Source organism: Phaethon aethereus, assembly GCF_964289735.1.
Source record: "Phaethon aethereus genome assembly, chromosome: 2".
Lineage (NCBI taxonomy): Eukaryota > Metazoa > Chordata > Aves > Phaethontiformes > Phaethontidae > Phaethon > Phaethon aethereus.
In genome coordinates, this window is record NC_138582.1 from 138,897,446 (window position 1) to 138,920,909 (window position 23,464).

General features: G+C 38.4%; 1 protein-coding gene across 1 annotated transcript in view; it reads left to right on the plus strand.

The window, feature by feature from the left end:
- Positions 1-23,464, plus strand: part of CRPPA (CDP-L-ribitol pyrophosphorylase A) — a gene marked incomplete at its 3' end in the record, with an annotated part of 125,786 nt that overhangs the window by 41,711 nt on the left and 60,611 nt on the right. Inside the window, exons 4-5 of the mRNA XM_081996361.1 lie at positions 5,148-5,252; positions 12,155-12,200. Of these exons, the coding sequence (XP_081852487.1) occupies positions 5,148-5,252; positions 12,155-12,200 (151 nt within the window). The remainder of the gene's footprint in view (positions 1-5,147; positions 5,253-12,154; positions 12,201-23,464) is intronic.

Below are 23,464 nucleotides of genomic sequence, written 5' to 3' on the forward strand. Positions count from 1 at the left end.
CAAGTTAGCTTATGGACTCTTAGTAAGTACCAGAGAGATACAGGCTGTGTAGCTGCTCTTTTCTCTAACCCCTTGTTCCATGTTTACAGCTAAGCAACAACAGTATAGCTTGCATTTTAGGAAGTGATATTATTTATCAAAATATTTTCAAACTAATCTAGGGGGTGGAGGAAGAATTGGAGTAATGCTAAAGTCTGAATCTTACTTCACCCATAGCACTTTATTCAAACATCCACTCTTGGAAAACAAACAAGTCAGTCCCCAAAACTACCTGTTAGAATGCCTTTGAATATTCAACAGTTCAAAAGCATTTTTAAATAACATACTTCCCTTCTGTGTCATTTAAAGAGCTAAACTAATCTGTTTTATTTCTTTTGTGGATATGTTTTGTGCCAATATTCCAACTGTTTCCACCATTTCAAATCTGTAGTCTGAAACTTAAACTATGTCTGTTGTTTCACAAAGCTATGTGTGCATGTCAAGTTCAGTTATTCGTACTCTGTCAAACTTGACGTTAAAAAGCCTTTCAGTCAAAAAGATACTTTAGAAATAGTAAGAGTTTTAAACAGATTGTTGTAATGTAAATTGGCTCTAGATGTACATGAAATATGTACAGAAGACTTCTGATGAGAATGTTTGCATGCCTGGGTCAGTAAGAATTTTCCTCATAGGTATTCTACAACTTTTTATTATAGGCATTCCCTGATAATGCTTAATCTGTTAACTGAGTTTTTTAGAGCAATGTAGAAGCTTTCAAATTCTGCACCTTAAATATGAATTTAAAATTTCACATGTGGAGCTATTTGGTGTATGGGTAATATATAAACTAAACTGGTCTTGAGCTGATACTTGCATTTCATTGTTCTCCACTGACATCAGTGTATCAGACTTGCAGAAGAGTACACTGTGACAATATGTTTAGGTTTAAACAATTACAGATAATTAGAGTGGTAAACGTCATGATGTACAAGTGTTAGTGAAATATGTTTTTAATTATTACTTTGTGTCATATTTCATCCCTTGAAGCCAGCAATACCCTCAAGATGCTTTAGCCCATCTATGGAACTTCTCCACTCCCTACTAATTATCTGTAATTAATACCTTGCTAAAAAGTTGGAATTGCTTAGTCTTGTCCTGGTATCGTTCATTACTCATGTTTAAAAATTTAACTTAAATTTAATTCAAAGTAAATTATGTCACAGGTAATTTTTCTGAAATTTTCTCTTCCATTCTGAGGCAAAAGAAAAATATGGTTTTTAGTCTATATTTTATTCATTTTAGTAGAAAGTAGTTTGTGTTATACCAGAAACTTTTCCTTAGAAACAAAACAAAAAAAGGAAACATTTTGGTAATAAACATTTGGAACTGAAAATTACTAGGCCATTTCTGGTTTTGTTGGTGATTTATCTCTGGACCTCTTTACTTGAGAGATCACACCATTTTACATATTTTGGAGCTAGAGTTCCCTATTCTTTTATATTTTCTGTAGAACTTTTTTCTATGTTAGTTATTTAAAGAATATAAAAAATTTCTGCTTAATGTAAAATTTTCCACAGTGTTTATTTTCTTTAGTATTCCGAAAGAAGTCTGTTCTGGTTTCAGCCAGGATAGAGTTAATTTTCTTCACAGAAGCTAGTGTGAGACTCTGTTTTGGATTTGGGATGAGAAAATGTCAATAATGTGCTGATGTTTCGAGTTGTTGCTAAGTAGTCAAGTCAGTCCAGCTTCTCATGCTGGCCTGCTAGCAAGAAGGCTGGGGGTGCACGGGAAGCTGGGAGGGGACGCAACCAGGACAGCTGGCCCCAACTGGCCAAAGGGATATTCCATACCATTACATGTGATGGAGCCCTGCTTCCCTGGAGATGGCTGAACACCTGCCTGCCCATGGGGAGGAGTGAATGAATTCCTTGTTCTGCTCTGCTTGTGTGTGCAGCTTTTGCTTTACCTATTGTGTGGAGTGTGTGGAAGATAACTTTCTGACACAGCTGGTAAGTGAGCCTACCAGGAGAAGTACCTTGCTTGACCTGCTGTTTACAAACATAAAAAATCTTTATTGATGACCTGGATGAGGGGATCGAGTGCTCCCTCGGTAGGTTTGCAGATGAGACCAAGGTGGGTGGGAGTGTTGGTCTGCTGGAGGGTAGGAGGGCTCTGCAGAGGGATCTGGACAGACTGGATCGATGGGCAGAGGTTGACTGTATGAGGTTTAACGAGGCCAAGTGCTGGGTCCTGCACTTGGGTCACAACAACCCCATGCAACGCTACAGGCTTGGGGAGGACTGGCTGGAGAGCTGCCCGGCGGAAAAGGACCTGGGGGTGCTGGTTGACAGCCGGCTGAACATGAGCCGGCAGTGTGCCCAGGTGGCCAAGAAGGCCAACAGCGTCCTGGCCTGTATCAGAAATAGTGTGGCCAGCAGGAATAGGGAAGTGATTGTGCCCCTGTGCTCGGCACAAGTGAGGCCCCACCTCGAATCCTGTGTTCAGTTTTGGGCCTCTCACTGCAAGAAGGACGTTGAGGTGCTGGAGCGTGTCCAAAGAAGGGCAACAAAGGTGGTGAGGGGTCTGGAGCACAAGTCTTATGAGGAGCGGCTGAGGGAACTGGGGTTCTTTAGCCTGGAGAAAAGGAGGCTGAGAGGTGATCTCATCGCTCTCTACAACTACCTGAAAGGAGGTTGTAGTGAGGTGGATGTTGGTCTCTTCTCCCAAGTAAGTAGTGATAAGACGAGAGGAAATGGCCTCAAGTTGCATCAGGGGAGGTTTAGATTGGATATTAGGAAAAAATTCTTTACTGAAAGAGTGGTCAAGCATTGGTCCTGGCCGCCCAGGGAAGTGGTGGAGTCACCATCACTGGAGGTGTTCAGAAAGTGTGTAGACATGGCACTTTGGGACATGGTTTGGGGGGCATGGTGGTGGTGGGTTGATGGTTGGACTTGATGATCTTGAAGGTCTTTTTCAACCTTGATGATTCTGTGATTCTATTAATCTGTCTTTATCTCAACCCATGAATTTCCTCACTTTTACTCTTTCAATTTTCTCCCCCATCCCACCATGGGGGAGTGAGCGAGCAGCTGTGTGGTGCTTAGTTGCCGGCTGGGGCTAAAGCATGACAAAGTCTTTGTTTGTAAGTTAATCTCTCTTCTTGTGTCTGTTTTGTTTTGTTACTCAAAGTGCTTAAAAACTTCTGTAGTGAAGTGTAACACAAATTACTTTTCTAAGTGGGTTGTGTAAAAGGATCTTTTTTTGACTGTTGTCATGACAAACTAAAATGACAAAAATTACTAATTTAAATAATATAAGTGATAACTATGACTTTTTTGAGACATCTGTGTGTGTTAGTATTACAATTCTGGTGTATAATGCTGATGAATTCCTTGAGTTTCACTGATGCATTATAAAACAAGAATAGAAATGAAAAATTAATCTTTTTTATTGAACTTCTTGAGGAAATACTTAAAAAAAAAAAAAAGGCAAGTTGTTTTGCAGCACTCTCATTTGCATCTTCTTTAGCCCACTGTGACTTTTACATTCTTGACAGTTTTGAATTCTTGAATCGTGGAGGAGACTGAGTTACCGAGCACGTATCTGGACTGTCACATTTTACTTGAAACACCAATTTGTAGACACCTGGTTAAATTTGACACACAGAACGGTTATTTCAGCTTTTGTAAAGGAAAGCTTATGCATTGCAGAACTAATTATCATTCTTTAAGGAGTTAACCTGCATCTTGTTTGAGGTTGCTGAAGCTGGTAACAGCAGACTTGCGTAATAAGGTGTTTCACCAAAGCTTTTACCAAAGGCTCTTTAAGGAAACTGAACAGATTTGGGGTAAGAGTAAGGTTTTACCAGAGCAGATTATTTGTTAGAAGATAAGAAACAAAGTAAAGTGCATGACCAGTGTTCATAGCAACTAAGCACCATGCAGCTGCTCACTCACTCCCCTCTTCCCCCAGTGGGACGGGGGAGAGAATTGGGGAAAAAAACTCATAGGTTGAGATAAAAACAGTTTAATAGGACAGCAAGAGAGCAGGAAACAACAATGATAACAACAATAATAATACCGACAAAGGAATGTACAAGAACAAATGATGCCCAATACAGCAATTGCTCACCACCTGGTGATCGATAGCCCGTCCCCGAGCAGCGATTTCCACGCCCCAGCTAACTCCGGTTTATGTACTAGGCATGACGTCGTATGGTAGGGAATATCTCTTTGGCCAGTCGGGGTCAGCTGTCCTGGTTGTGTCCCCTCCCAGCTTCCTGTGCACCCCCAGCCTTCTTGCTAGCAGGCCAGCACGAGAAGCTGGACTGTCCTTTACTGCTTAGCCACAACTCAAAACATCAGCACGTTATTGACATTTTCTCATCCCAAATCCAAAACACAACCCCACTCTAGCTTCTGTGAAGAAAACCAACTCTATCCTGGCTGAAACCAGGACAGTAAGATTCTTATAGTCACTAACTATGGGAAGCCAAACTGCTTGGGGAGGTTGTGTTGAGAGAAGAATGACTAAAAGGTGGACAAACTTTTGGGGTTTTTTTTGTTTGGTTTGGGGTTGGTTTTTTTTCTTTTGTAATCTGGAAGGCTCATGGGGCAGCATGAAACTTTGCCATTTTGTGTGTAGATAACTTGAGAAAAATATAGAGGGAAACATACAAGGAATACAGAGGTTCTTAGTTACTACCATCCTTTTTTGATGCTGCAAAAAACAAAACAGATAAGAAATTTGAAGAGTCATGCTTCTACAATTTATTAACTTGTTCCCATACTCAAAAAGTTTGTCACTAGAAGGTTGATTTCTTTTGGTGAGGCCTCAAGTCCATCAAAGACTTTTTTTGTACATGTAATTTCTCATTGATTTTGGTAACAACATGAAGGTGTAGCAAGAACAGCACTTAATGGAATTAATTTGTGGTTATAAAGTGTTTATTTACTTCTGTAACACTTTGCTGGATACCTAGAATTTGGCATAAACTTATTGGAAGCTTTTTATTTCTGATCCATCCTGAACCTACCTAATAAAGCATGTATTATTCTGGACAGGACTTTTGAGATGTAAGGTTTAATTAATGAAAGAAAATCTGTTATTGCTTAAAAGTATGATTTCTTTAAGACTAATTAAGAATATTCTTTTTTTAATTACTACAGTGTACAGACTATGATCTGGATTATGGAACTGAATGTTTGCATCTGGCTCTGAAATACTGTAAAACAAATGCTAAACTTGTTGAAGGAACAGCAGACCTCTGGAAGGTAAAGGCAATAATAATATCTATTTTTATAGATCTTTAAAAATTAATAAAATTTGCATATTACCATTAAAATTCGGATGTGTTTTCAATTGTAATAGTGAGGCTTTTGTGTTCCAAATTTCAGAATGGAAATTCTCTTCCATTTCAGAATGGATTATCATGAGCTTTTTTTAGAGCTCATTGTTGTAGACAAACTTGGGCAGATGTCACCGGAGATAATGACTGAAGACAGCATGTATCTGGAAGTAGGAAAACCAACTAGGTGCTTGAATAACCTGAGAATCTGTAAAACTATAAATCCATAATCTCTAAAACTAGAACATCCTTTTATGAGATAAGCTTTCTCCTGCTATTTCTATATCTTTTGTCTATTTTTCTCTGCGTTTCATATGAGGATGTCACCTGGCTAACAGTTTGATTTTTAAAGCAGTTCATTACATTCAGTAACAGTATAATGTTTAAGACCTCTTCAAACAATCTTTTAAAATTTTTTAAACATCATTCACCTTGTCTGATAATCTGTAGGTTCCTGATGACTGACAAAGCAGGTGTGTATACAGGTGCCAAAGGATGTGTCCCTGCTGCTTAAAAGTATGCCATTTCATTGTTTTGGGTGGTGGGACACTGTTCGTTCTCAGTAGCTGTCATGGCATGTAATTTTTAAGTGTTTCTTTATTTTATTCATTACCACTGAAGGATCTGGAAGCAGCTCAAATCACTCCACCTGTCTTTGACAATAAATTTCCTCCTGTGGGACATGATTTCTAATAATATGACAGTAAATCTTATACACAAAGGTAATTTCCTGAATCTGCAGTGCAAATTTCCTGTGCAATTTTCCTAAGCAAAATTTACTTACGCATTGGTTGCGTACAGCAACTTCTTTCAATATGTTTTTGGGGACACAGTCTTTCTGAAATAGACTGAATAGGAAAACTCACAATACACTAAGGGACAGATTATGTCATGCATATTTGCATTACATCAGTTTTTAGACTGTGTCATTGTTCTCACTGCAAAGCATGCTACTTACATGAAGGACAACAAAATACACTGAAAATATTCATTTAGTTCTTTATAATGTTTTAGTGCTTTACTATCTGTAGATACTACTGATGCCTGGCAGATGAAATGTAGTCTTTTTGAGCTCGAGTGACAGAATAATTAAGGCTGAAGGAAATAATTAGATGCCATCTGGTCCAACACCTTGCTGAAAGTGGGTCCAGGTTAGTTAGACTGTGCAGGGCCTTGTCCAGCTGAGTTTTGAATATCCCCAAGAATGGAGGTTTCACAGATCCTCTGGGTAAAACCCTCCCTCAGTGAGTTTGCAGATGACACCAAGTTGGGTGGGAGTGTTGATCTGCTGCAGGGTAGGAGGGCTCTGCAGAGGGATCTGGACAGGCTGGATTGATGGGCTGAGGTCAACTGTATGAGGTTTAACGAGGCCAAGTGCTGGGTCCTGCACTTGGGTCACAACAACCCCATGCAACGCTACAGGCTTGGGGAGGAGTGGCTGGAGAGCTGCCTGGCGGAAAAGGACCTGGGGGTGCTGGTTCATAGCCGGATGAATATGAGTCAAGCATTGGAACAGGTTGCCATGGGAGGTGGTGGAGTCGCCATCTCTGGAAGTGTTCAAAAAAACATGTGGACGTGGTGCTTCAGGACATGGTTTAGGGATCACGGTGGCGCTGGATTAATGGTTGGACTTGATGATCTTGAAGGTCCTTTCCAACCTTAGTGATTCTGTGATCTTATCTTGTAGCTAAAAGTCATTGGTGTCTTCTGTGGCTTGTGAAGGTGTAAAAATGGCAAGGTCTGTAAAATAGTAAATTGTTTCTGCAGCAAATACTTACATTAGCTTAGAGGCTGCAGAGGAAGGTAGCTCCTTCCTGCTTGAATAGCACCCTGGTGTTGGTCATTCTACGAAGTTGTTTGGCAGGTGATTTGGGGCAGTAGCATTAAAGAAGAGAACAGTTGTGCTCAGCCTGTGCAGTTTGATGAAGTACAGAAGATTGCCATTTTTCTCAAGTGATGCTCACCCTCAAAATGGTTAGGAGCTATTGCTGCTAGTGGTTAATCACCTTTCAGAAGCAGAATTGTCTCTCCTTAGCTGTCATAATAATGTAATTTGTAATATGTTGTTGTGTTTTTCTGTAAGGCTTTTCAATGCTGAGGTAAAATATATTTCATAAGCCAAGAACTGATGTGCTCCCAATGGCTTCAGTCTTACTTTTTCAACAAGAAGCAAAAGGGTGTTCCATCCAGATAAATGAGTACCGAAATAAATAATCATTGTTCAGTTGAGGTTTCAGAGGATGTGTAACAGAAAAACTGCAGGCAATTAACAGGTGGAGAACAGTTTCTTGGGTCCAGGTGTTACAAACCAGTTTCATTGCATGTGGACCTTGAATCTTTGAAGAGAAAATCTGATATTTATAAGAATGCAGTTTATGTATTATGTGCACAACTTACATAACATTAGATGACTCAGAGCTGTGGAAAAAAGTTACTTATATGTGCATATGTATTGTCTTAAATTAACTCTGATTGTTCTGCTGGAGCACTGTCTACTTATAGTGCATTAGGAAAAGTAACATTTCAAAGTCACCATTGGAACTAAAGCAAGAGATGCTTTGCTTACTTTCTGATAACAAATTACAAAATTAAAATTATTCTTTGTAGTGACAACAACCAGGCAGGAACATTCAAATTACTTCAGTGTTATAAATATTTATAAGTTCTATTGTAAATGTAGTTGTTATATAACTATTTATAACATATTTAGGATCAGGATGGCAAAAAAGGAAGCAGAATGACCCTATCAACACCACATTTTCATTTTCTCTGTGCTTGACACCTTTGAAACAAAATAACCTTAAATGTTATGGGGCAATATCCTCTTAAATAAAGTATAAAATCATGTAACAATATAATTGTTGGAGTCTTAATATATATGTTTGTGTATAATGCAGATGAAAAATGCATTGTAAAAACATTTTAAAAAGATTGATACACATTTAAAGACTTAATGCTCATAGTGCGAAAAATCCTCACCATTTCTAAAAAACAACAGGTTATTTTCTAATCCTACAAAAAATATCCCATACAAAGGAGATCTGTATAATACCTTAGTATAACAGGGGGAGGTACCTCATTAAACTAAAATGCAGTGCATTTTGTGTATGTGTGATCATAACTTTATTGTGTTTGTGTTTGTATTTGTATTTGTTACGCTTTTCATTTAACATGCAGTTTTGTAAATCTGAAATGTTCATCAAGCTAAATCAGTTTGAAGAAGCCTTTAAACATTAAATGGTAGTAACTTTTAAAAGAGCATCTTCCTGGGTAACGAAAAATTGCAGTTTGACAATTGAGAGAGAAGAGCACAACAGAAAAGCAAACGAATAAACACTTGTCTGAAGATTTTGAGGCTCTATTAAATAGATATAGTAGATTGTTTATTATACAGAAAAGTAGAGAAATGTTTAATAAGTAAGGCTGTTCTGCCTTGCCAAATAAGCAGATGATGGTTTCATATTCCATGATAGCGATGTATTAGTATTTGGCCTAGTGAAATTCTGGACTGCAGCAATAATGTTAAAAGAATCTTGAAACACTAGATGCTCAAGAGGACAAAATGAAAATTAATGTTGTCACATGAAGAGAGAGAAACTGAGTAACTAGAAGCCTGTGAGTTTGATCAACAAACCAAAAGGGTGCACTGCTACAGGCAGAACTTGATTAATAAAGAGTTAAGGGACTAATGCAATTAATGTCAACCAACATGGAATTTACTTATTTTGTGAAATTGACTTCAAACATTTTTTACAATATTATGGTCTTGGCTGATAAAGATGGTAGTGCTGATACAATATATGGTTGGCAGAAGTTTGACTTGTTACTGCATGGCATCTTAATTAAAAACAGGATGACTGTATGTACTAGTTGTCATTAAATAGATTAAAAATTGGATAACTGATACATTTCAAAAGATAATTCTCACCATGTGCAGTTCTGCAGAAACTTTTATTGTCTGTAAGCTATTTAACATTTGTCTGATAAAGTTTGCAGATAACACAGTTTTAAGGATTTGTAAATAAAAATACCATCAATTAGAAGTAACCTATTGATTAGGATTGCTTAGCAAACAGTGTAAACAAAAGGTATGCTTTTCATTGCAGCCAAACATAAAGAAGTGTTTTTAGAAACAAAGTATAGGCCATATTAAGTGAATTGTTTTAGGAAGGCAGTGACCGTGACAGTGGTGTAGGAGTCACAGAGGATAGTAAGTTTCCTCTGTGGGCAAAATACCTTATGTCAGCTCCGGATATAGCAACAAGAATGTGAAATTAGAAAAAGATGTTCTAGTATTACAAGTGCATGTAGAATAGTATGGTCAGATCTGGACTCAAGCTCTGCGCAACTGTTGATAAATAGAGAAGGTTCAGAGAAGACCATGAAAAAGAAGATTAAAGTGTAATTTAAGTCTGTAGAGATTTAGCGTAGAGAAATGGGATATAAAAAAACCCAAATGGATGAGGTGGAAGATCTTTCTTTTGCAAGCTGCGAGAGAACTCCTGTGTGTCATCTTTCTTGCTTATTATTTTTTCACTGTGATTTTTGCACCTCACTTGGGCTGCACAAGTGGAAAGTGCCATCTTACTTACTGGTACAGAGTGGCAGTTGAAGTATTCTTTCTGGCTGATTTGGCTAGATCTGAATTGCTTCTGGCTGGGGTGAGCCTAGAATGCACTTTTGTGCAACTAGAGATAGTTGTGAAACTACTTTTCTGAAACTAGAGATAAAGCAGTATAGCTGCTCAGCACAGTAAACTACTGTGTTGACTAGCCTTAGAAGTTGTTTAAAACAAATCTGTACTAAAACAATCAATAGCTAGATTTAAACCAAAGGGTGTCTCTGTTGTGGCTGCCTGCCTTTTGAATGTCTCATCTAAGTTGCAAGAACACCTCTTAAACCACGCAAGAAAATCCAGAGACATTATGAATATCCATACCTTAAGAGAAACTTTGGTTGGATTTAGCATCTTACTCAACATTGGAAGAGGTGTAGAGAATCCCTCCCTCCCTGACTTGTAGGTGGTGGTCACTTGTGGTAGCTGGCAGGGTTTTTCTTTCTGTTGACTTTGCTATTTTCATAAAGCATATAGGAGCTTGTATCTGAAATTAGCTTGTCGGATCACAGATTATGAAAGAAATATATACGGGTAGTGTGATATGGTCTCAGATGATTTGTTTCTCTAGGAAACCACCCTAAAAGGTATTCGCGGATGTCTGGCTCAGAATGTCAGAAGTGATTTTAAAGCTTTATTCTTAATTTTTTTATTCTTCTATGCTGTTTTCTTGAAGACTGGGCCTACTTTATGAAGTAACTTCTTTTTAAAACCAGACTATTTAAAAATACTTTTGCATCTTAAGCAGATTGTGAAGCTTAGAATATGTGAGACCACTTTTGACAACACTTAGATTGTCTTGTTTCTTAAAAAGGTTTTTAGGTGGTAATCTGTTACAGGTTTACTGAAGGATCAGTATAAAAGCCCTCTCGAAACAGGTAATTAGGAAGAAACCTTACAGCAGAATTGGTGACTCAATTATTCTTTATTCTTAAAATTCAAGACACTGATTCTTCCCAGCTGTATATAAACTCAGACACCTAAGATTTTGCAGGTTAGATTCATTCTCTGGCTGCTTCTCCTGCAGGACAAGCTGTGTCAGAGCAAGTTAATTTTTAATTTTAAAAGAATAGCATTCATTGGAGAAATGATGAGTAATGGGAAAGGTAATATTATTAATCTGTTTCTGACTGCAATACATAGCTTAATTTATGAGATGGAAAGGAAAGTGGTTACAAGAATCCTTATGTTAAAATGAAATAATCATTTACTTGGAGACTAAAATGTTGATATCTATAATAGTATGTTTCTGCTGTAAGATTTATGTTGCAGCACTAAAGCTTTTGGAAACCTATTCAGTCCATTTCCAAAAGAAAGAAAAAAATTATTCAGACTCTAGAGAAACAAATGCAGAAAATCTAGTAATGTTTTATTGAACATAAAAGGAAGTTACAGTAAAAACAAAGACAAATATTTAGGAGTTAATATCAGTTCATGTCATTGCATGTCATTGTGAAAACGTTGCTAGCAAAGACTGTTAGTGTCTTGGGTGGATGCTGTCTTTAGTTTTCCGTTACTTTATTTGCAAAGCCTAGTACTGGGATAGTTAACCACCATAAGGGTATAAAAGCAGATATGAAACTTGTTTTTTGCAAGTACCAAGTAAATATTCAGCATCTTATTGTCCATCTAACTTGATCTGAATAATGTCTTCAAGAAGATCGTGATGGTTTTAATCCTCTGAAAGCTCATACAATGCCTACTATAGTCTCACTGACACCCACTGATTAATTGGACTCTCATTAACAATAGTAGTCCTGCCTTACTGAAAAATTACACCTATATTAGTAAAAGAAATAATGAGGCTTCTCCCTGGCTGTCATTTATATGATCACAAGTTCTATAAAAATGAATCTGTTTCATGGTAAAATTGGAGTAGAAATACGTCTTTTAAGGAATTATGAAAATGGATGTGTGAAAATAGATGCAATATCATGTTTTTATGATTCTTCAAAGGGTTAAAAATAGTTTTAGGTTTCAAATGAGTTCTGAGCAGATTGAAGTATTTTAAAAAAGGTTTCTCTTGAGTCTCCAGTAATTTCTGCAACTTCTCTTCTCATGACTTGCCAGTGTACTTTTCCAGAATTAAGAAATTGACAATATCATTTGTTTATGGTATTTCAAATGTAAAGAATTGCCTTCAGGGCATCATTTTATTGCTTTTACATTCCTTCCTGCTGTGTTAAATCTAATGAGGCTTGTCTGTCCTTTAGGTGACCTACAAGCGGGATCTGTATGCAGCTGAATCAATTATTAAGGGTATGTGTTCGTCCTTGTGGCTGTCAGTTTGCATATTCTTGAGTCTAATTTAGAATCTTATTTGCTGTAGTTTTAAATGTCTTTAAGAAAAGTTTTATGATGAACAAAATGTGCTTATGCAAGTTGTTTTAGCTTGTTCTATGGAATATTTATATTATGCATTATTTACCTTTATTTACTTCTCTTAGAATAGAGAAATGGAAATACAAAAAGCTGTGTGTATTGCAGAGTCAAACAGAGACTAATTTTGAAGGGCTTTATAAGGAATAAACAATTTTTTTTCTTTCATTTCCAGTTCAGTCCTGAGTATGTTCCAATGTTCTAACCTAAGTAGTAGACTGAAAATTAAATGTGAACTCTTTAGGGCTCTTCACTCTTCTACACACAGGAACTTGTTACCTAAATTGATATAGCAATTATATGATATTGTGGTATTGCATTAATTTATAAATACTTTGTTGAACTGTTTTTTAACCTTTTCCTGTACTGGCAGCAGTGGTTTCATAGCAGCTTAACATAAAGACTAGATTTAGTCTTTATCTGGATTGACTCAATCTAAAAACAATGTGGGAAGAAAGAGCTCCTAAGTACTGTATAATGAGCACATTGATTATGGTGAACTCATATGCACTGATTCAGGGGACTCTTGCTTGACTCCTTGTTGAAAACTGAGGGATAAAAGCCTGGAAACTGGTGAAGAGAAAGGGACTTCCCTTTGGATTAAAAAAATCTTTCCAGATTTAGAAAGTGTGGTTCCTATTTAAGAAAAACAGAGCAAAACCCATGTCCTATTAGGGCGTAGTGAGTGACTGGCTACTTGTTCGCTTTGGTGGCTCATGTGTTGTTACAGGTCAATATTGGTTTACCTTCTGGTTTGGGTAAATTAGACCATGCTGAGCTCAGCTCTGTCACTGTAGACAAGTTAGAAAGTTTAAATACAGCCCAGAGCGCGCTATGGTATTCTGCATGCTGCTTTTCTAGACTTCTAGGAATGCAACAAGTTTAAAGTTTCTGGTTATTACAGTAGGCAAATATGGCATATTATATGCATTTCTGGAACTACCTGACTGAATTTTTCAGGCACCTATCAAAGAGATAGGGCTGAGAGACCTTGGAAGTTCTGGTTTTGACAGGGACTGAGCTTTCATCTCCATAGCTGGAGGCCTGGAATTTTTGTAAATCTTGTTTTGAGTAGGATTCTTAGGTGTTACACTCTAGCTTTCAAGCTTAGGATTTCCAAACATATTAAAGACAAGAAGGTGGCTGGGAGTGATTGGCATGAATTAAAAAGGGGAAATTATGCCTGACCAACCTGATAGCTAGTCATTTCATTGTAGAAAGCTTTCAGGGTGAATGGAGAGCAATGGATATGTTTTTTCTTGGTTTACAGCTTTTGACGCTGTCCCATGACGTTCTCATTGACAAACTAGTGAAAGACAGACTAGGAAAGTGAGGTGGACTGAAAACTGGCTGAACCACCAGGCTCAAACAGTGAAGTCCAGCTGGAGCCCCGATGCTATTGACAAGGAGTCAGTGCTGGTTAACATCTTCACTAATGGTCTGAATGACAGGGCAGAGCACACCCTCAGCAAGTCTGCAGGTGATTTAAAACTGGGAGGAGTGGTTGATAGACCAGGTGGTTGTGCTGCCATTCAGAAGGTCCTTGACCTTCTGGAGAAATGGGTGAACAGGAGTCTCATGGGATTCAGCAAGCGGAAGTGCAAGCTCCTGCACTTGGGATGCAATAACCCCAGGCACCACTACAAGCTGGGGGCTGACCAGCTTTTCTGCAGAAAAGGCCCTGGGGGGGGTCCTCGTGGATAAGAAGTTGAGCAGGAGCTGGCAATGAGCCCTTGTAGCAAAGAAAGCCAACAGCTATGGTAGGCAGAGTGTTGCCAGCAGGTTGAGGGAGGTGATACTTCCCCTCTTCTCAGCGCTGGTGAGGTCACATCTGGAGTGTTGGGTCCAATTCTGGGCTCCCCTGTGCAGGAGAGACATGATCATACTGGAGATAGTCAGGCAAAGGGCCATGACGATGATTGAGGTAGTAGAGCATCTATCTTATGAGGAGGTGTTGTGAGAGCTTGGACTGTTATTCCTGGAGAAGAGAAGACTCAGGGGGATCTTAGCAATGTGAATAAATGCCAGATGGGGCGGAGTGCAGCAGATGGAGCCAGACTCTTCCTCAGTGGTGTTAAACAAAAAGGGAACGGCAATGGAACACAAACTGAAATACAGAAAATTCCATTTATACATCTGGAAAGCCCGGGTATTCTTAGGATTCTCAGGTTTTTTATTACAAAGCTGGGAGGTTGGAAGGGACACTGTCTGTCCTTGATTTCCTAGGAATGATTCATTCAGCAGAGATTGCAAGTATGAGCATCTCTTGGCTTATAAATGCTATTTTCCATCAGCTTTTACTGAGTTACTGAAAAGAAAATTTCATCTCAGAAATTATTTGGGCTAATATTTTCAGAACAGTATTTTTAACTTATTCAAGCTTATGGGAAGCTTTGAAAATGGGTGTGTAATCTGACTTAAACTGGAAAATCATTTTCAAAATATGAAGTTTCTCTATTTTGTCCACTTATTTTTTGATAGCTACTGGATATTTACAAACTTTATGCACACAGAATTCATTCTGACATTAAGAGTTTTTCACAAGTAAAATTTAGATAAGTTCTTGAGTTTGCCCAGTGATTATCAAAGCTTTTTTTTTTTAATTTCCTGAAATTCTTGTGTTCTTGGAAAAGTACGTAGCAGTTTTCATTTAATTTTAAGTGGTCTTTCCTTGGATAAAACAATTCAGTTTGAATATAAAGCTTAAACACTCAAATATTGTTATTGTGGTTGTCATATGAGCAAAATAACTACTTTTTTGTCTTACGAGTCAATAGAATGAATCAGTATGCAAAAGAGGGATTTCATGGTACAGTATGATATAAAATTAAGCAATGATTTTATCTCCTTGATGAATAGGAATTGGAACTAATACTTTACCTGAATGAAAGATCAATGGAAAAAAGGGAAGCTTCCAATCTTTGAGAAGTGCAAAAGTAATTATATAAAAAAAATGAAGTTCTTTTTTCCAGTCTAAATATAGATCCCATTACACTGATCTCATTGAATTCCTAATTCTAATAGAGTGTGTGCATGCTTTTACAGTGCAGACTTCTTTTAATTTTAAGTATTATCTGTATAGCAGAGACTGTCAAAGAAAAATTCCCTCTGATGGTAACATTAATAAGGACATGTAGAAGGATACTTCAGATGCTTGGATGTGCTGTTTTGTTACAGTATTTGTAAATATTTGCTGTAACAAGAATTGTTGTACTTCTGTCAGTCAAGCTTGGTGAAGCCTTTAATGCCAGCATAAAATGATGTAAATGCCATGAATCAGCTCAATGAATTTACTATGTTGATCATACCTTGACAAAAGGTTCAATATTCAACTTGGAAAAAATCTCAGCAAACTCATAGTTCTGTGTTCACTTTGATCTTATTTTCCTTTTTCCTGTGTATTTTTCATATTTATTTACTATGTGTGTTCTCAATATTTAATGGCAACTTATCAGTCGTTACTGGATCAAGTAGATCCATTTTCATTTCCACTTTCCTTGAACTTAACTGTAGCCTGCACTACTTCTGCAATGCAAAGGCCAATTTATTGAACCATATCATTTGGTACTACTCAAATATTTAAGAGTTAGTTCAGAGAACCTCCAGGATGTCCTGAGGTTGTGTGAACTTTAAAGGAAAAGAAAAATAAAAAACAGTGTTGATTTATATTTTTAAAAGTTCTCGTTCATCTTCTTGCAGTTTATTTGATCCTTTACTAGATACGTTCTTCTCTAGTGGGCAAGGAAAAAACCACATGGACACCTTATGTAAAGTATGTTGCTTTATGTAGCTTAGAGAAGGAGACAGCACCCTGCTCCCATCATTCAGCTATCCAATTCGCTTATGCCTCCTTCCTCATATATCTGCATCACTACAGAGCAGTTCTTGTGAATGTGGGAACTGAGCCGTCATGCTTTTTGTGGGGAAACTAGGAATGAATACAATGTGGAAAAAATGGTTTCTGTGCTCTAAAGGTGACACCTTGTATTCTTTTAATCAGTGCTATCCTTTCTTCTTTATAGATTATTTAAGAGACACAAGTAGATCAGTAATATTTTGAAATATTTTGCTTAATGTTTTTATAGTATTCTATGCTAATTTTATGTAACACACAATATGATTTCATACAAAGAAATTATAAACCTGAAACAATACTGCAACCTTCATGCAAATGAATTGCCATGTTCTGGTGTATATACAGGCTTCAATAATCTCATAAGTCATTAAGGAATCACAGACTAGTTTGAGTTGGAAAGTCATCTAGTCCAACTCCCCTGCCATGAGCAGGGACATCTTCAACTAGATCAGGTTGCTCAGAGCCTCATCCAACCTGACCTTGAATATTTCCAGGGATGGGGTGTCTGCTGCCTCTCTGGGTAACCTGTGCCAGTGTTTCACTACCTGCATTGTGAAAAATTTCTTCCTTGTATCTAGTCTAAATTTACCGTCTGTTAGTTTAAAACCATTACCCCTTGTCCTATTGCAGCAGACCCTGCTAAAAAGTCTGTCCCAATCTTTCTTATAAGCCCCCTTTAAGTACTGGAAGGCTGCAATAAGGTCTCCCTGGAGCCTTCTCTTCTCCAGGCTGAACAACCCCAACTCTCTCAGCCTTTCTTCACGGGAGAGGTGTTCCATCCCTCTGATAATTTCTGCGGCCCTCCTCTGGACCCGCTCCAACAGGGTCTTTCCTGTGCTGAGGGCTCCAGAGCAGGATGCAGGACTCCAGGTGGGGTCTCACCAGAGCAGAGTAGAGGGGCAGAATCCCCTCCCTCGACCTGCTGGCCACAGTTATTTGGATGCAGCCCAGGATACGGTTGGCCTTCTGGGCTGCGAGTGCATGTTGTTGGCTCATGTCCAACTTTGCATCCACCAGTACCCCCACGTCCATCTTGGCAGGGCTGCTCTCAATCCCTTCATCCCCCAGCCTGGATTGATACCGGGGGCTGCCCTGACCCAGGTGCAGGACCCTGTACTTGGCCTTGTTGAAACCTCATGAGGTTCACACAGGCCCATTCCTCGAGCTTGTCCAGGTCCCTCTGGATGGCATCCTGTCCCTCAGATGTGTGAACCAAACCACTCAACTTGGTGTCATCTGCAAACTTGCTGAGGGTGCACTCTATCCCACTGTCAATGTCACTGATGAAGATATTAAAGAGTACTGGTCCCAATACAGGCCCCTGAGGGATACCACTCGTCACCGATCTCCATCTGGATATTGAGCCATTGACCACTACCCTCTGGATGCGACCATTCAGCCTTGTCCCCCGAGATGATCACTCCATCACAGAAGGCCACTAGGTTGGTCAGGCAGGACTTGCCCTTTCTGAAGCCATGCTTGCTGTCTCGAATCACCTCCCTGCCCTTCATGTGCCTTAGCATAGTTTCTAGGAGGATCTGTTCCATGATCTTCCCAGGCACAGAGGTGAGGCTGACAGGTTGGTAGTTCCCAGGGTCCTCCTTTCTACATTTTTTAAAAATGGGTGCAATGTTTCCCTTTTTCCAGTCTGCAGGTACTTCACCTGACTGCCAGGACTTTTCAAATGTCATAGTGGCTTGGGAACTACATCAGCCAATTCCCTCGACTCTGGGATGCACCTCATCATGTTCCATAGCCTTGTGTGTGTTCAGATTCCTCAGGTGGTCATGAACCTGATCTCTTACAGTGGGAGGGACTTTGCTCCTCCAGTCTTGCAGGCCATCCCCTCGAGAGGTGTGGGAAGAGACACTGCCAGTGAAAACTGAGGCAAAGAAGCTGTTGAGTACCTCAGCCTTCTCCTCATCCATTGAGGAGAAAAGTTTTACGTAGCTTAAAGTAAAAATGAAGACCTTCGTGGTGGTAAATCAGGCTAATCGCTTGATCTTTACCTATCTAATGTTCTGTTACTGTGGCAGCATGCAATGTATCTGCTTCAGTAACCACAGTAGTCTTTATTATGCCTGGTATGAAGAACTGTACTTTAAGCTTGTTGAAGTTTAGATTTGCTTTTTGGTGCATTGCATGAGTTCAGAAAGCGGAAGCCGTACATGTTCTTTACTCCTTATGCAAGTAGTATAATGAGTCCTCCATAGCTAATTAAGTTACCCTATAGCAGATTTATCTTACATAATTAATTATCTTTAATGGTGTTTTGAATAGACACTGTTAGCACTGCAAGTCTGCAGTTTGAGTGTTGTGCCTTATCTATTCTGTGCCCTTCAAAAGGCTTCAAATTCCATATCTTCAGGTTGGTATAACATGACATTTTTGTAGTGGACTGCTGAGCCATGTAAATTAATATTAGGCAAGCATGTTATTCACAGTTCATGCTACACTTAAAAGAAAGCATATTTAAGGGGAGAATATATTTTTGTCCTATTGAGCATCATCCTGTTGTATCTCCACGTTGCATTATTCAGTCTTATGGTTGTTAGTTTTACAGAAGTAACATTAATAGCTATATTCTGCTCTGTTGTGCTGTGCCTATGAGAAACCTTCGAGGACAGGTCACCTTCCAGAATGGCAACCATCCTACAAGCCAAGGCATGCTCAGTTAGGCCTTTCCTATTAGCTACATAATTGACTTTATCACAGTGTCTGCTTTTCTCGAGACTTCAGAACCCACTGCTATATGAAGTGCTCCTACTTGTCATTACCCTTTTGTAGTTTCTCCCACAACTTAGCTGTCTGCTGTGTGGTAGCTACTCACTGCTGTTTGTGAGCTTCTGTGTTATGAACCTGCTGGTGTCATGGAGACTGACAGAGAAACAACCACGGCAAGAAAATGGCATGCAATGTTTCTTCTGATGGTTTCAGTGACAGTCTCTGGAGAGAGGAAGGACCTTCCCCTGATTCTGATCGGTTTAGAGAGAAAACATGCTGTACTAATCTACTATTCATGGCTCGCACGAGACCCACGTGGCTGTGGATTTTCAGATACTGTTCCCCCTTAGAGGCATCCTCGGGGATCGGTGTTCTGGATATCTACCTCCTCTTTTTTCTTTCCTTCCCTTTTCCTTCTTTGGGATTGTAATGAGATGCCATGATGTCCAGAAAGGCATATTTATGGCAGGAATACCTGCCTTCACGTGTGGAATTTACTATCTTTTGCCTTGTAAAACCCCTTTCTTTTACTTTTGCTTGGCACTTGCTGCTAGGATGTCTGTAACCTTGCTGAGCATAGCTGGCAGCAATCTTTCCTACCTATATGGAGAAGAGGGTGCCTCTTCCTGACACTATATATCACTTTGGGTATAAATGGTGTTACCTGTGGGATGTGGTGGTCTACATGATGGTGCTTCTTTATGTCACGTTGAAGAGGACACAGGACTAAAATGCAGCACTGCGCACTGGATAGTACAGTCCTGTGCCTGAAGGGGAAGTCCTGTAAGACACTGTAAGGCTGACTTGCAAGGTACCAGCTCTCGGCATGCCACCTTGTATGCTATCAAGGTCCTCTGGAGACGTTCCAGAAGCTAAATGTATGGGCTGGGAAGTTGTAGGGTACTAAGGGCACTGGCCTCACACTGGCTTCCTACTACTGTTCCAGTCTTCACAACTCATTTCTTTATTATTAAGTGATCCAATTTACTTTGCTGGATACACATTTTATCACTGGATGAATTCAGCGGTGATGACAAACTTTTGAGTGTAGACATTTAATTTTGTGGCTACAGTTCCAAATTTCATGTCATCTACAGTTATATTTATTAGCGACTGAAACTTGGTTTCCTTCAACTTCAGGGGATGACAGTTATCTTTTATGTTAACCTGTTAGTTTTATTTAGAAAATCCATTTCAGCTGTATTAAAAATATTTGTTTTGATGAGAATTATTCATCCAACTGTTCACTTCCTGGTTTCAAATAGTCCATTTTTTGCTTTGAATTATGAACTTCAACAGAACTTTAAGTATTTAAATTTTTATGCTAGAATATTAAGGTTACACTTGTACCTCTAGACAGTTTTGCTAAGGAACAGGTTCCTTGTGAACCTGAACAGGTTCAGCTTGACATGTTATTTAGCTATTCTGTTTATTTTTTAGGTACTCTTGCATTTCTGTCTATTGTCTATATATTAAATTATAATTCTGTAATTAATCAAATGAAATACAAGAAAAATTATGATAATATATGTTTGGCAATTAAATGATGTCTGAAAAAATACAGTTAATCATGTGATTATAATTATGAGACTGTTTGTTTCTTTAGTCACCTATATTGCAAATGTAATTCTACTTAAGTAACAAGCCCCAAATGTTTCATAGAAGCACAGCTAGATTTTTAACTGCTGGCCTAATGAAACATAATGACTGAGAATTCAGCTTTCTAAATTTGAATCAGGTGGAAGTAAGAAAAACAGATTTTTGTACTTTAGATATTTTCATATGTATATATCATTCATAATCAATGCAGTACAAAGAACCACTTGACTAATGTAAACAGGCTATTGAGTCATTTATCTTTTGAGACTGTTTTCTTAAAATATCTTATTAATTTGCTTACTTTCTCAAGTCTCTTTTACAACTGTATTATGAAAGTCTGAGTCCTAACATAATTTGTTTTATAAACAGTAAATTTAATGCTTTTCTTTAGTTAAGCAGGTATGAACTTGTAGAGTATGCAGACAAGGTGGCACATGCGTATTTTAATAGTCGTGAAATAAGAAAACATCATCTTACAATAAGGGTGACTCATCTAGAAAGGTAGTTAAGATGAGGCAAATACAAAACATCCTACAAAATTTCCATTAGGACTATTGCCCTTGGGGTAGGTATCTTTGAACTCTAGTTCCAACATGTAAACTTTAAATGGTGCTTCTCAGTAGAAGTTTGTAACTTAGAGTTTGACTCTCTCTCCTCCTCCTTTTTCTTTTCTTCTGCAATGACTTTTTCACAAGAGTGTGCACTTGTAGATTGGATATTTTGTTCTCATGTTTGGCTAAGTAATTATCTGCTGATGTACATACAATTGTGTTTTGAAAGTGCCGACAAAAATACTGTAATGCCTTCAAACTGTTTATGACTGTTGGGAGCTACATACTATGTTTTGTGTTATATGAAGAACACATGTGACTTTTTATTAAAAAAAAATAAAAATTGACGTAAACATTGTTTGTCAAAGGACAGATATCTTACGTGAGGTAGGCTGCATTTTAATGGGCATGCTTATTAACCAGTGGCTGTTCTCTGCTGTGAGGCAAAGAAATAGACTGGTAGGTGGAGAGGTACTCCTCAGAATAGTTATTGTCAGGTGAAAACAAGCCTCTTCCTTGTATTCTACCACAAAATCTTCCCCTCTTTCTTGTATACTAATATTGGTACAGGCAGTGTCAAGTTTGGCTTTTGGTTTTTGTGGCTAGAGAGAAATGTGGAATGGGTAAACAAAAAAAAGTTAGATATTTTTGGTTACCTATTTTATATGAATAACAATTTCAGTTCATTCTGTTGAGCATGAATGAACTAAATGCTTGGCAGTACTTACTTCATTTTTCTTGTGTTTACAGGGGTAGAAACATCTCTGTTATGAGATACTAAAAATGCCAGGGAGAACCATACTGAATTGCCAGGACAGTCAAGCCATTGCTGTGTAGAAAGTGAAAATGGAATTCTGATAAATTATTTTACTATTTTGAATTCACTGCGAACTTCAAAAGTATTTTGATGAAAAGGATGTGCTTCCAAAATAGCAGGAATTGTATTGACAGATCAAGAATGGCATGGTATGAACACATGTTTACAAAAACAAGTGTATGTATACACATATGTGCAATTAAGAGAAAAAAATTGTGTCTGTAGGCTAAAACCTATTTGCCATTCAGATGCATTTTTATGGTACTAATTCCGTAGGATATGATATCTATGATCTTTATTCAAACAAAGTATTATTTTAATTGCTGCTTGTTTGTGGCGTGCTTTTCAGGGTAATCTTCCAAGTCATTCGTCAGAGTACACTTAATACATTATCTAACTAAGGTAGTTCCACAAAAATGCACACATTTTAACTTATAATTTTGGATGAGATACTAGGATAAAGGCTGGTACAGGTGTTACTGAACAATAATGTGATCTGAAGCTTTCAGGATATCAAAGAAGGGCATAGAAAAATTGAAAATTAAGTTTTCTGCTGGAGACAGAAGGAGGTTTAATGGGACAAATTCTGAAATCCTGTATCAAATTTATTTTTAATTAAGAAAATTCCTACCTGTTTCTTGATAGAGAAATTTTACCTAACAGAATTTGGCAGTGTAAAGTTTTAACTATTTTTAATTTTATGCAAAAAATATGCTCTGAGTGGATGTTAAATGTGATGCAGCATGGGGAGGGTTACTCCATAATCCAGTACAGCTGGAAAGAAGCCAAGAGTAAATGGGAGATGTGTATTGGGAAGAGGAGGTTTCCAGGAGAATAAGAAGTTTAAAGTAAGTAGAGGAAGGGGAAGCCAAAGCAAGAGAGAGATTTTGATAGGTAATGTAATAGCAGGAGAAAATAAAAAAAGGTTGGGAAGATGAAAAGGAAGGTGTGGCATGAAAGTAGGGAAGAAAAGTAAAACAGTGGTGCATGGGAGGACAAGAGGTAACAGTCAAAAGCTGAACCAAGGGAAGTTCCAACTCAATAAAAGGAAAAACTCTTTCACCATGAGGACAGTTCAAGCAGTGAACACTGCCTGGAGAGGTTGTGCGGTCTCTGTCCTGAAAGGTTTTCAAGTGCCAGAGGGGTAAGGGGCTGAGCGAGCAGGCCTGACCACATGGGTGATGTTGCTTTCAGCAGGAGTTTGGGCTAGAGACCTCCTGAGATCTCTTCCAGCCTGAATTATCCAGCGGTTTGATGAAAAACAAAATTTTGTTAGCTGAGTATTAAAAATCTTTGTCACATGGCCATGACGTGGCTGTCCAGAATGACTGTTTTGTTCAAGCAGGCAGACTTCTGAAAACCAGGAATGAAATGCTGCATGCTGTTGGCTTTACTGGCAGTCAGCAGAAATCCATGGAGTTACGAGCCCATGCTCCAGCTGCCCTCACTGGGTTCAGTGTGATTACGCTGAGGGAGAGCGCTCCATCAGCTTACCAGAGGTGGGACACAGGCAGTCTCAGGGCATAAGGCTCTACTTAGCCTTCCTTCCCGCAATACAGCAAAGATGCAGACCATCTAAATTAACATACGGAAATTT